Raw genomic sequence first — 13,551 nt, forward strand, 5'->3', positions numbered from 1 at the left:
CATCTGACACAAAACAATATCACAGGATTAAAATAGCTGAATAGATAGGAGGAGAGAGATAGAAGAAGAACAAGAGAGAGAGAGAGAGACAAGGGTGGATTTTGGATGACAGCGAGCAGTGAGGAAAGGAAAGGAGAATGATAATTTCATAAAGAGAGAAGGAGTGAGATTGATAGGAGGAGACAGGAGAAGGAGGAGAGGTTAAGAGTGGTGAGAGGGAGAGAGGAAGAAGAGGGGTGGGAAGGAGAAGGGAGAGTGTGAGGACATGAGAACGACATGTACACAAATCAAAGCCAGTATCGAGGAGTACCAGCTTACAGTAGCTAGCGTGTGTGTGTGTGTGTGTGTGTGTGTGTGTGTGTGTGTGATAGCAAGGAGTGTGTTTGTCAACCTCTCCATCTGCCTTGTGTCGAGCAAGAGCTCATTATTGCTAGTCCACCAGTTGTCAGCTCCTCACACACACATACACACACACACACACACACACTCAAACATTCATGAAGACTCCCTTGCACACACATGCAGTCAGTCATAGCACATGCACTTGTCTTGCACACACTTGTGGTACACACACACATACATACACACACACACACACATAAATACACACACACACACACACACACACACACACACACACACACACACACACACACACACACACACACACACACACACACATACACATACACACAGCAGATGGTAATTGAGGGCGACCACTATTTGCCACGAGCACCAGGGGAAATTAGCTTCCTCGTCCCTTGGCCAATCAGACACAGAGGAGTAAGTCCCTGAGCCAATCATTAAGGGCCAAATTAATTTGCTGCTAATCACCCACTCTCGGACAGGACGGCGAGGAGAGAGTCAGAGAGACAGAGAGAGAGACTGGGGGAGGGAGGAAGAGGTGGAAGATGATGGAGAGGAAGAGGAAGAAAAGTAGGATGGGAGCGTGGGAACGGAGGGAGGATTCAACCTGCCAGCAACAGAAAAGGATGGGAGGATCCTTGAGGAGGAGGAAGAGAAGAAGAAAAGAGATGCTACAGAAAACACATAACTTCATAGCTGAGACAATCAGCCAATGTATCGATTAGTTGATTGAGAGAAGATTAATCTGTAACAACTGACTGTTCACGAAACCCCTCTCCTGAGCAACGACTTATCCAATCAGAGAGTAACTAAGAACAGTCCACCAAGGTTTGCATTTCCCCACACGTTGAAGCAGTGTGCATGGGTCTGAAGCAACGGACCCAGCGTTACTTCCAAGGCCAAATGGCATTTCATTGTGATGGATATTGTTATTAGTTTTTGACATTTAATCAATTCATAAAGAAAAAATCATTAGTTGCAGCCATACTTTACTTTATAACATCTTTAAGGGAAAGAACTGATAGCGTTAAAGAACAACAGAGATGTAAGTGGTGAGAGAGGGATTGACACAAAGTCAAATAGAGACAATGAAGGACATAACGTTAGGGAGGAAACACAGGAGTCACTCACATTCTTGTTTGAAGGTGAAATATTCGGTCAGATGTCTACATTCATGGTTTCCCCGTAGAAGAAAAAGCGTCTTTGGGTAGAGGATTTTCAGTGACCACAGGTACAACACACACTGAAGGTTCACCAGGGAGAATAAACGCTGGTTAGAGCAGCTCCAAGAAAAATACAACATTCAACCAAGAAAGAGGTACCTTTAGAAGTACAGTACATTTATAATGTATTGATTAAAGTAGTGCCAGCATTAATAACGTCTTGTTACAAATTCAGCTAATGACATATTTACTGTGCACAGTCGTATACTGTAAATAAATGTTTTGTCTTAAGCTTAAAGGACTAGTTTCAGGAAGTAAGGTCAGGTCATGCCAGCATGGTTGGAAGATGTTTTACCATTGGACAGAGCCAGGCTAGCTGTTTGTGAGCTAATAGAAAATCCCAACTTGCTGTTTTTATGCTTGAGTGTTTCTGCAGATTAAATATGTTAATTAGTGTTTTAAATGTTTGTTTTACTTTTAGGGAGCCTGGGCTTGCTCATTTCCCCTGTCTTCATGCTAAGTTAATCTAACTCTCCTCTGGCTGTAGCTTCATTTTAACCAGACAGACGCGAGACTTTTCTCATTTAACTTTCCCAAAATGTTAAACCATTCCTTTAAAGCACACACTACAGAGAAAACAACTTTTGCTTCAACACATCATTGCTATTAAGTAATTGTGTGAGGCAGAGTTGGAGTCATTTCACTCTCAGTTCCCCTCATTAAATTCAAACTGGAAATTCAAAGCGCGACACAGAGAATCACGATGGAGCCGTTACTAGGAATTCCTTCTATGAATGAACCACCCACTGCCCAAATAAATTGAGCTGGAAGCAAATTGATTTGTATTCCAACCTAAAGATAGACATAAACAGGATTCTGACAATAATCATCCCAAATCAGATCGCACTGATTAAATTAACAGGAAAAAAAATTAATTGAAAACTGTGTCTGTGTCCGACATCTTTTCAAATTTAACATCATCCAATGTGTTTTCACTGTTATCACTTTGTTAACCCTACAAATGGCTCAGGGAGTGTTCTCTCACCTTCATCATCCCTGCGCTACATTAAGTCTCCTGTCTGTGCGCCCTTGAAGTGTGTAAGGAAGGTGGCCTAAATATGGCTCCCTCTGCTCCAAACTCACTCCATGTCAGTGACACGTCCCTTATGCCACGGTGGCTCCACAAGCTAAGACATTCACCCTGTGCTTGTATATTATGGATTCAAGTCTCTCACTGTCGATCTGTGGTGCTTTTCTGCCAGACAAAGTGATCACAAAAGTACTTTATTGCACTCGAGTCCAAAGAATCAAATGTCCAAACAGCCCTCTGGATAGTACACTATCTCCTCTCAGCTTTCATACATATTTCAGTAAGCAGCATATTCTTGTTACTGGCTACAGACCTTGAATCATTCTCTGTCTGTAATGTCCTATTGGAAAGCACAGGCTACTAACACTGAATAGTGCCTGAAAGCTGACCTTAATAATGAGGCTCCCTGTCCATGAATTTTAAATTACATCACCTCTGTACATGTACATTGAGACACACATCGTGGTGTGTCAGTGCTAATCTTAAGTACCATTTGTACATTTAAATACAGCACAGCAAAGTAACTGTACACCTCAGTAGTGAAATAAATCTCACCCATGGAAAGTACATAATAGACTTCAAGGCAAAAAACACTAATACACAATGTACGCTCACTGTATACTAATACAGTGAGCTCGCAATATGTTTGTGTGAATGCACTCCCATTAAAATGGAGACATGTTCAGGTATTTGTTACAATGAAGGATGTGATTAAGTGTCTTCGTCCTCACCTCGATACTGAAGTAGCCCCTGTCCACATAGTCCCCTAGGAAGAGGTAGCGTGTGTTGGCGGGCGAACCTCCCACTTCGAACAACTTCATCAGGTCGAAGAACTGGCCGTGGATATCTCCACACACTGTGGAAACACAGTCACACGGCAGTGTTACAGTCATGACCACCACAGTTCTCAGCTGCCACATGTTTCCACAACTCAGTTAACAAATGTGGGCCCGTCTTTGCCTCAGTGGCTCCATATGGCCTGATTTGCATCTGCAGAGGTATATGTGTCCTGTGAGCTGATCCAGAAACATCACTCATCTGCCTGATGGAAAACAACAGAATACAAATGATAAAACAGAATCCAGTTTGATCATTTTTAAAGCCTCTGTTTAAGAAAATGAATCAATAGCCAATTAGTCATTTGAGTCAATTTTCAAAAAAACAAACAAAAAAAAAACAATTGCAGACATTTTGTAGACAAAGTGATTAATTGATTAATTAAGAAAAATAATCAGCAAACGAACTGATATTGAAATAAACATTAGTTGTAGCCCTAATGCTTTTACAGTATTTCCTGTTGTGCTACAGCGCCTGTAGTTTCAATGTAATAGCACCACTTCTGCACTATTTGAAATTTTTTTCTGAATCATGATAAAATGTAAATCGCTTGATTAAAGCCTCAGAAGGTCTGACTCTGTACAGACTTTTCTGATTCTCTTGGCTCTGTTTCCCACAATTTTTCCACGGATTTGTTCCAAGCGACATCCAGGAATATTGGATCTAATTCAGATCAGGCTTCACATGCTGCACACTTTATGTTTTTGAAAGACCTCAGGACTGTGTCTGTCTGTGTGATCTGCCAGAATACATCTTCCTATCCGCCTCCCTCACCATCTGTCTGGCCTCTCCTTTCACTTTTAGTTGATGTCATAGTTCCCCCTCTGCAGCCATTTTACGATGGCCATTTTGCATCTGTCTGGCTGGCTACGTCTGTCTGTCTCTCCATCTGCTTGCCATGTTAATGTCTGTTTTTTGTGTCTGCTCCTAAGCATTCGCCTTAATTTGAACTGGGAATTGGGAATGCAAAACGGCATGAGTGAAATTGAGCTGTACCTGTCTGCCTCCTCAGACCTGTCTCAGTATTCTCCCAGAAGCCTTCATGTGACACCCCTAAAAGCCTGTCAGTTCAGATTTTAGCCATCCACCTGCCTGTCTGTTCACTAGTTGGTCTGTCTTAGAGCATCTCCAGGGAGAGTGCATCAGAGTGCTAAACTGTTTCCTGAACATCTCCTCAACATTACATTTGCTTAAAGCCCTCGGTACAAGAATCTGCACTAATTCTCTGTAGCTCACTATGTGACATCTATGGGCTATTTCCAATCACAGCTAACTCTGACAAGAAATCCTCTCAAGTGGGTGTTTCTGGGTCAGAACCTGTAAAAGTGGAGAAACTTGGAAACAATGATCAATATGCTGCTCCTTGGGAACGAGCAGGTTTGAGAACCTCTGCATTGAGCTGCTTATGATAGACTGTCTCTCCATCTGCCTGTCTCTCTGTCCTCGTCCCCGGGGATCTGTACCTGTGAAAGCTGAGCGATGTTCCTACACTGCGTGGGCCTGACAGCCCACACAGAATTATCTCACCGCTTGCATTTGCATAAATGCACATACACATTCGTGCAGAGATACACAGGTACATTAACTAAGCAGTGTCAATAGGTGGAGAGTGTCTGGGTCTGCCTGCCCGCTTGTCTGTCTTCTCTGTCATCGTCTCAGAAACTCGTTTTACATTTTGTTCTCCATCGATCTCAATCTCCTCCTCCCCCTCCTCTTCCCCCTCCTCCTCCTCCTCCTCCCCTCCACATACTCCTTGGTTCATACCATTTCCCTGGCAAGGGAATACATGCAGATATTACCAAAGCCAGCGCCTGCTATTGTGAGGTACATAAGTGCCAACTGGTTCTCTCAGTGAAGTGCGACCAAATAACAGCAGATATGTATGGCAGATTAATGAATCAACGAATGGAACCTGATTAATACATAATTATTCATCTTTCTGCCTTTTGCTCTGCAGCTCCATTTCTCGATCTCTCTGTTTGACTGTTGTTATCTGTGCCCTCGCTGTGTAAGTGTGTGATCTATTGTCACTCATTCATGTGTATAAACACACACCCCACATGCCCCAATGGGAGATTTGCAAACAAGAAAAGGAATATTAAGGAATATTTCAACATTTTGGGAAATGCCCTCCTTTGCTGTCTTGCTTGAGTTTCCATGAGAAGATCAAGCTAAAGCCAGCAGCTGACCGGCCTTTCAACACAAGCAAAGCTCACTTATTAACATAGTATGTGTGGTTTGTTTGAATCGTACAAATCTAAAGTGTAAAAACAAAGATTCACAGATATTTTACAGAGGTGATGCGCTGGAATATTCCTTGGTTAGAAGTAGAGACTTCAGGAAGTTACTACTCTCAACCAATTAATAGTCTGGCACATAGGCAGAGTGATGTTTCTATACTGTTTTTTGTACTAGCTTTCCAGTCTTTGTGCTAAGCTAAGCTATCTGGCTGCTGGTTGAAGAGTCATATTTACCATACAGACAAGTACGAGTGTTATCAGTCTTCTCATCTAACTCTTAGCAAGAGAGCAAATATGCATATTTCCCAAAATGTCAAACTATTCTTTCCTTCCTACTATTTTCTATTTCCTACTAACTATCCTGTAATTGGTCACTAAACTACAGACTTATTTACACTCAGTACTCGCGTGTTTCATCACTATACCATACCCGTGACTGGTGCCTCAATGTCCAACATAGTGCGCTCCTGGCGCAGGATGGCGGCACCCTCATCGATGATGCGCAGGGCCACGGCCTCCTCCAGCCGGCCCTCCTTGGTGAGATGAGCTTTAAGCAGGTCCACCCGCGGCCGGCCCTCGGCGTCAAACACCTCCTTCATGGTCAGCCGGTGGGCCAGGGGGAAGGGGACCGCTGGAGAAGGACGTTGGGGTGATGGAGAGGACAGGCAGGAGATGGAAGTGAGAAGAAAGTGCAGAGAGAAATGGATCAGTGATGGAGGCAGGAAGAGAGATAAATAATAGCAGATATTTGAGATGAAGAAAGGGGAGGAGAGTTTAAATTAGTGGATATGTGGATGATGAGGAGGTAGAATATGGATGGAGGGAGAGAAGTTGATGCAGGAAAAAAAGGAGAAGTATATTTATTATAATGCTGAACATGATTTATTGACATTTCCTGTATTCTTCAACAAGCTTGCACCACAAACATCAGAAGCTGTTAATCTTCACCATTATCCTGATCACACCTCTGCTGAAGGCTGAGTGCATGTGTGTGAGTAGTGTGTGTGTGAGTAGTGTTTGCGTGCATGTGTTGTGGAGGCCTTGACGTGTTGTATTGAAGCAGGGGCTGCCAGAGTTATCAGGGCTGCCTGCCTCTGTTCTGCAGTAATGTCTCTCTGCCGCTCTGCCTCTGTTCTGCAGTAATGTCTTTCTTACATAATGAAGGCCCCCAGGGCGCTGCTGGAGAGGGGGGCTGACTGACGACGGGGGTGATACAGCAAGAGCGCACAGCTGCACGTGAGGAGTCACATACACACATACGAAGACACACTGGACAAAGCGTAGACACGCACATGAGTGTTCTTAACAAACAGGCACAAACTCAAAAGGCAGAGGCGCTGGGGCGCATGCGCACATCATGTATGGCACAATGGTGTTAACATGCATGAACGCATGTGTGTGAGACTACAGTGGCACACACACACACACACACACATGCACACACACACACACACACACACACACACACACATACAAGCTCATAAAAGGTATTGTTATGCAGGATCCACAGAGCCTGTTGGAGCCCCACCAGTGCTAACACAGATAATGGCCTAGATCACACACTAAAAACTAGGCCTGGCTCTCTCTCTCTCTCTCTCTCTCTCTCTCTCTCTCTCTCTACACGCTTTCCCTCTCTGTCACTTTGTCTCTGTTTTGCACTCTCTCCTCTTGCCCCCTCTCTTTTTTTTCATTCTCTCTCTCTCTCTTGTTCTCACTCTCTCTTGCTGCGTCTCTCTCTTCCTGTCACTGGAACAGGCCACAGTCTTTGCTTTCACACTGATGTCCATCATTACGCTTTAATGTGATACTCACATTTTATTTCCGTTTTTAGAGTAAAAGTAGCTCAACAACCACATGGAACCGGATTGCACGGTTTTATATAATCACCACTGAAACATCAGAACCATTTAGCCAGTCATGCCAAATGAGCTGTCGGGGGAAACAATAAACGCTGGACAAATCGTTTACAATCAACCTACAGTACTTCAAGACTTAATGTGTCATTACGAGGATTTTCAAATACATCTATATGAAGATGGCTTCTGACAAATCATACGGTTACTGTATGTATCTCGCATGGAAAAAAGGGGCGGTTTGCATGAACCTTTTTGCCCTCGATCAAACAAAAAACCAGAAAGGTCGAACAAATGCATGACACCCCAAGAAAGAAACATCTCAGATTACCCTAAGCCTTCTGGCACACACAAAGACACACCTGAATACATAGTTGGACCCTAAAGTATCTAATGGAGCCTACCACACCCCGAGACACTTCTACGCACCTGAAGACTGAACCCAACACATGAGAACACCCTGAGACATCCCAGGACACCACGAGCTGCCAAGCTGCAGGGTCTGTTTTCCATCTATTGAGAACAGTGGTTCTACATGTTAAAACCAGTTTTGGTTTTCAGGTTAGGACTGATTAATATTTTAAAAGGTTTGTACACCCCAGGCTGTCAGAGAACATAAGCCAGAGAAAGAATTACTCATGCATGTTGGTATTTGTGTGACTTCATATTTCTTTATAAGAGAAAACAACAGGGCCCAGTCAGTATGTGGCCAAACCTCCTCCTTCATCGTACTGTAATGTACTGTCCTGTACTGTCCTGTACTCCTCTATTGCACAACACTGTGCTGTACTGTGCTACAAACTGTAATGATGCTGGTGCGTGTCATAAAAGCCTGCATGTGTATTAGCTCTCCTTTGAAGCTTGCACATACATATAGGTGAACTTAATGTACATACAGTATGCATATAGTTCTGGTGTGAGGTAAAGCTGAGGCTTCCAGAGTGTGTGAAAGAGACAGAGGGAGAGAGAGAGAGAGAGAGAGAGAGAGAAGGGGAGAAGCGAGAAGGAAGGAGTGTGAAACTCGTAAATTGTGAGAGCAGTGTGAAAGTAGGGCAGGTATGAGAGAGTGGAGAGCAGCAGAGACACAGAGCTCGGGGAAAGGAACTATACTTGGGAAAACTATACTTGGCAGTGAGGGAATAGAGAGAGGGGAGGTTCAGTACCAACACTGTCAAACCAAGAAGGTCTTTTGCACCTGACGACTGACCATTTGTCGAGCACGCAGTTCCAGAGGAACACTGCTGGATTTCTCACAAAGTTGAGAGGTTCAAGCACGAATGAAAAGGCCGAAGACTGAAAGCTGTCTGCAGTTTGGAGCTGTAGATAATGAAGGAACCAAGTCTGAATTTAATATTGTAATTCTGATAAGAATTTGTGAAACATGAAACTTTTTCTTCCTCAAGTCAGTTAGTTTGTTAGCAAAAATAAGAATTTTCTTTCCTAATAATGAATGACTCTCTGCATTATGCATCAGAATTTGTTGGCCCGGAGCTCACCATTAATGCAGCAGAAATGCATTTACACTTCATACACACTTATAATTTGCAGTATGTATTGACTGATCACATCACGTTTACTAGTTTGGGGGCCTGGTTCATGTATTTATCTTATTTATCGGTCTTATCGGACTGGATTTAACAGAAGATAAACAAAAAGATAATAAAATGGACAAAGCAAAAAATGACTTATTTCACAGTATGACATGGTAGCCATGGCAGCAGCTCTGTGCATCACCTTAGTTTAGTGTGTTAGCGTGCTACGATTTGCTTATTAGCATTAAACAAAAAGTACCGCTGAGGCTGATGGGAATGTCATTAGTTTTTCAGGTATTTTTGAATCATGGACAAATTAAAGTTGTTGGACCTGTTGGTAGCGCAAGATGGAAAGTCAGTGGATCACCAGGGACATTAGGATTCAATCTCTCATCACATGGGTATCTGCACCATATTTCATGGCAATCTGTCCAATAGTTGTCAAGACATTTCTCTCAGAACATAAAAACTATGGTGGCGTTACAGGAAAAGGGAGAAGGGAATGCCAAATTCAATAGGATTCATCATCTAGGGACAAAGAATGTCTGTATAGAACTTCTAGCCAATCCATCCAATAATTGCTGAGATATTTCAGTTTGGATCAAAGTACATACCTATAACTGGTAGTGTGGACAAAAAGGACACACGCTGATCTCATATAAACAGATGTGATCTTTTTGTTTTCTTTCTATGTTAATCAGGCTTTTGTATTCTGGGGTTTTCTTCCTAAAACCCTTTAAGAACAAGCAGTTTCTTGCACAAGCTTAGCATGAGAAAGTGAGAAAGAAAAATGTGGTATTTTAGGCAAACAAAACTAGAGCTCCTAATAAGCAGGAAGCAAAACAAAAAGTTTTGAAAAAGTGGGGCTTGGGGTTGAATTGAATTCAGACTCCATTCAGTTCAGGCAAATATAAATAGTAACAGCAGTTCACTGCTATCTGCAGAGGTTTCATTTTCAACATTTTTTTAATCACAAAGGAGGTCAAGTTCAATTTCAATGGTTAAATTGAACTTGGTGTGACCTGCTTGACACACAAACATAAGAGACCATGACTTTATCACCTTATAAAGAAAGACTTTTCCAAGTGTGTATGAGAAAATTATGTTTGGGTTCCTGACAAAGGATCATTATGTTTCATAAGGACAAGAACAAACTCTGTACAAATTTTGTGCTTGAGCTTGTGCAGAACAAATTGCACTGACTGATGATTCAATACATTGAGTAGTTTCAAGTGGCACGGTGGAACAAGCCTACTTACAGTCGCTGTGTGAGACCTGAGATCTATCATAAGTCTGGGTTGTTTCTCTGGTGCACGGGGAAGCCACCTCATCCACCAAGCAGAGAAACTGTTTGGATCAGTTTTGATCGTTTACTGTATGCTGAACAGGTAGTCATTGATATTATCACTATAGCTATTAGTATTGATATTTAAAATAGTCTTCTAATGTCTTTAATTTTATTCTATTCTTGTGTAAAGTTTCTAGTAACGCCGTCAAAATCACCATGTAGCAGGCATCATGCTTTCCTTTCCAACAGTCTCTTTAAGTGCAAAGGGCACAAACATAAGCCCCACTTAACAGCTCTGCTGTCTTTCCACCACCATCTTTCCCAGCAGGAGAAATTCCCCCTGTAGCACTCAACCTTCATGCTTCTCCAGCGAGACTCTTCCTGATATTCTTGTTCAGTTTTTCTCTTCCAGAAAGAACCTTTACAAAACAAAATCTTGTGTAAGCCTGATGTTAGCAAACCAAAATTCAAACCAAGAGTTCAGAGGAAACTGTCTGGGGTGAGGTATAGTATTAAAGTATTCACCTCCTGTCAGAGATGTCAGAAATGACATTTTCAGTCAAGGTAATATGAGCAGGAACCTGCTAGTCTGATTCATAGAAACAAACTAGCACTAACACACAAAGGATGGCAGACCTTCCTGGTTTGAAACATCTCACAGTGGGTCATCCTATTAGACTGTAAGATAGTCGGCAACACACCTGAGCTAGCTAACGTAGGTATACACAGGTATTTAGCATGGTGATAGTAATAGCTGTCTGGCAGATAGAAGTGCTGTTTTCGTTGATGGACGAATACCAGTACTTTTAGCCTCTGATGCCACATAGAAATAATGACGTTCTATCTTAATATTTGGTGCAAAGATCACAAATAGTTCAAAACCCAAATTATCCAGCCACAGACCCACCTGCCATGAAGACCAGAGGGCAAATGTAATGGTAGCTAAGCTAACACTACATGCCATGAAAGAAATTTGTCAGCTGACCATGAGAGTTAATTCATAATTAGCAACAGAGAACACAGTCTACTGATAAAACCCAACCCCCATGGTTTGATGTAAAATATGGGATTAATTACAGTTCCCATCTCCTATTGTTCATATTGGAAGTAGGGAAGTGATATCAATAATATTAGTTTTAAAAAAGTAGTACCTCGACCCAGGCAAACAGTAAATCTACATTTTGTAGCATCTGGAAACAAAGTAAAAGAATTAATTTGCTCTAAAAACGAACTAATAGCTAATAGCTAAAAGGCTACCTCTGGGCAAACTATTAACTATGAACATGGATATCTTTTACTAATTCACCCGTTCTGAGCAGCGTGATACTAATACTAGATAAAAGTGATTGTCAGAGTGAGTTCTATGTCATTTATATGTCAGCAATGGAAAATTCATTATTGAATTATATTATCCCTCAAGTTTTGGCAATATTGTTCACCTGCCATTCATACCAGTAAAGCGTACTAAACTTAATTGGAAAGCCTGACGTACAGTGAGCTCAGACCACAAACGCCACTCTTCTTGAGCAAAGTGATGGTGATGATGAATACACAGTGAGCTCCACTTTTTCGAGTGGAGGCAAGTGTTTTCATCCAGAACTGTCCTTTTCACTGAGTCAACCAATCACAAGATACATGGCACGCATGTGAGGTGAGATGGACCGAGTAGTGTAAGATGAGCAAAGGGATGAAAGCATTTTTAGCTTCTTCCTAATGTACTTTGTACTGTTTTTGTCTTCTGGCCCACTCTCCGTTGCTGAACTCCCCGGTGTGGAATTTATTAAGTGCCAAAGCTGCCAGCTCAGCCAAAAATCTCCACATCACAGGCAGCGAGGGGGAGCCTGAGAGAAAATCTATGACATAGCTTTCAACCAAATCTCCTTAATTTGTTTGGGCTGGCCTAATAGCCTAACTGGAGCAGAATCTGATCAGAATCATCTTGTTATTGTGTGCATCCTCCCTAATGGCTAAAGTTAATTATGGGAATATTTCATCAGTTTTAATATAACACAGGGACACCGTTCACAATCAGAGGGCTGCTGCGGGATGGAGGAAGTGACAGCAAGCAAGAACTGACAGATTGCAGAAATGACAGTAGAAGTCACCCATGATCCATCTGTCCTCATTTGTGTCTATCCTCCAAATGTTGCAAAATATGCCTAAATAGGGATAAAACAATGCAAACGTGCGCTTCTCCGTCAACTGGTTGTCAGATCGTCGAAGAGAAAAGGAAATCATCTTCAGGAGTGAGCAGTAATTCATAAGGCAAAAATTGCACACACAGTAATTACAGAAGCATAATAGACAGCCTATATGTGCTATGCAAGCTGTAAATCAATTCATTACACTGCAATACTGTGCCTGTCCAGACTGTATCTGGCTGGTGTTCATCCAGTGACATCGACCAGAACTGATGGCATGTCTGTATGTGTGTGTTTGTATGTTAGATGTGTTGCCCTCTACAGGACCTCATCTAAAGTGATTACACACACATCTCCTGAGATCAGTTCATCCTGCTGCCTGTCTCAGCAGCAATAAATGAAGGAGGGAGAAACTGATGGATGAAAGAATGAGAGCAACGAAGAAAGGGAGAGAGTAATAATTGGGGTGTATGTTCGCATGCTTATTGTGCGTATGTGTGTGTCTGTGTTTATCTACCATCTTTGACCCAGATCAGCTAACATAGTTCTACGGGTCTTTGAAGGTGGTGGAGGGGGGACAACTAAAGAGGCGTTTGAAGTCGCTCAATTAATGCACACTACACACATGAAGGACCATCTGTGTACACACACACACACACACACACACACACACACACACAGAAACAACGGCCCATCCCCTAACAGCCTGTCCTCATTAGACAATCCCTTTCTCTCTCTCTGTCTCTCTCTCTCTCTCTGGAGTACCTTCCCTATAAATAGCCCTTGCCCTGCCACCCTCCCCACAGGGCACACACAGACCTGTCAAGGTGGGACCCCTGGCTCACAAGGATACACCAAAACCCAACACACACACACACACATGCAGCTCGCACAGGGCATTGAGGGAACCATGAGGGAATGGGACAGCATGTTACACTAAAAGGAAATATGCCCAGTATGCCTCAAGCCTTGCCAGAGGTGATGTGTGTGTGTGTGTATGTGTATGTGTATGTGTATGTGTATGTGTGTGTCGTGTTGCGT

The 13,551-nt window shown here is 42.5% G+C and overlaps 1 protein-coding gene across 3 annotated transcripts in view; it reads right to left on the minus strand.

The window, feature by feature from the left end:
* Window positions 1-13,551, minus strand: part of LOC111226639 (serine/threonine-protein phosphatase 2B catalytic subunit alpha isoform-like) — a 32,513-nt gene that overhangs the window by 13,902 nt on the left and 5,060 nt on the right. For all 3 annotated transcript variants that reach the window (XM_022751900.1, XM_022751898.1, XM_022751899.1), the window contains exons 2-4: window positions 6,127-6,327; window positions 3,351-3,475; window positions 1,498-1,609 (exon numbers count right to left, since the gene is read on the minus strand). In XM_022751900.1, the coding sequence (XP_022607621.1) occupies window positions 1,498-1,609; window positions 3,351-3,475; window positions 6,127-6,327 (438 nt within the window). The remainder of the gene's footprint in view (window positions 1-1,497; window positions 1,610-3,350; window positions 3,476-6,126; window positions 6,328-13,551) is intronic.

The sequence above is a fragment of the Seriola dumerili genome, unplaced genomic scaffold (assembly GCF_002260705.1).
Source record: "Seriola dumerili isolate Sdu_G_001 unplaced genomic scaffold, Sdu_1.0 BDQW01000161.1, whole genome shotgun sequence".
In the NCBI taxonomy this organism is placed as follows: domain Eukaryota; kingdom Metazoa; phylum Chordata; class Actinopteri; order Carangiformes; family Carangidae; genus Seriola; species Seriola dumerili.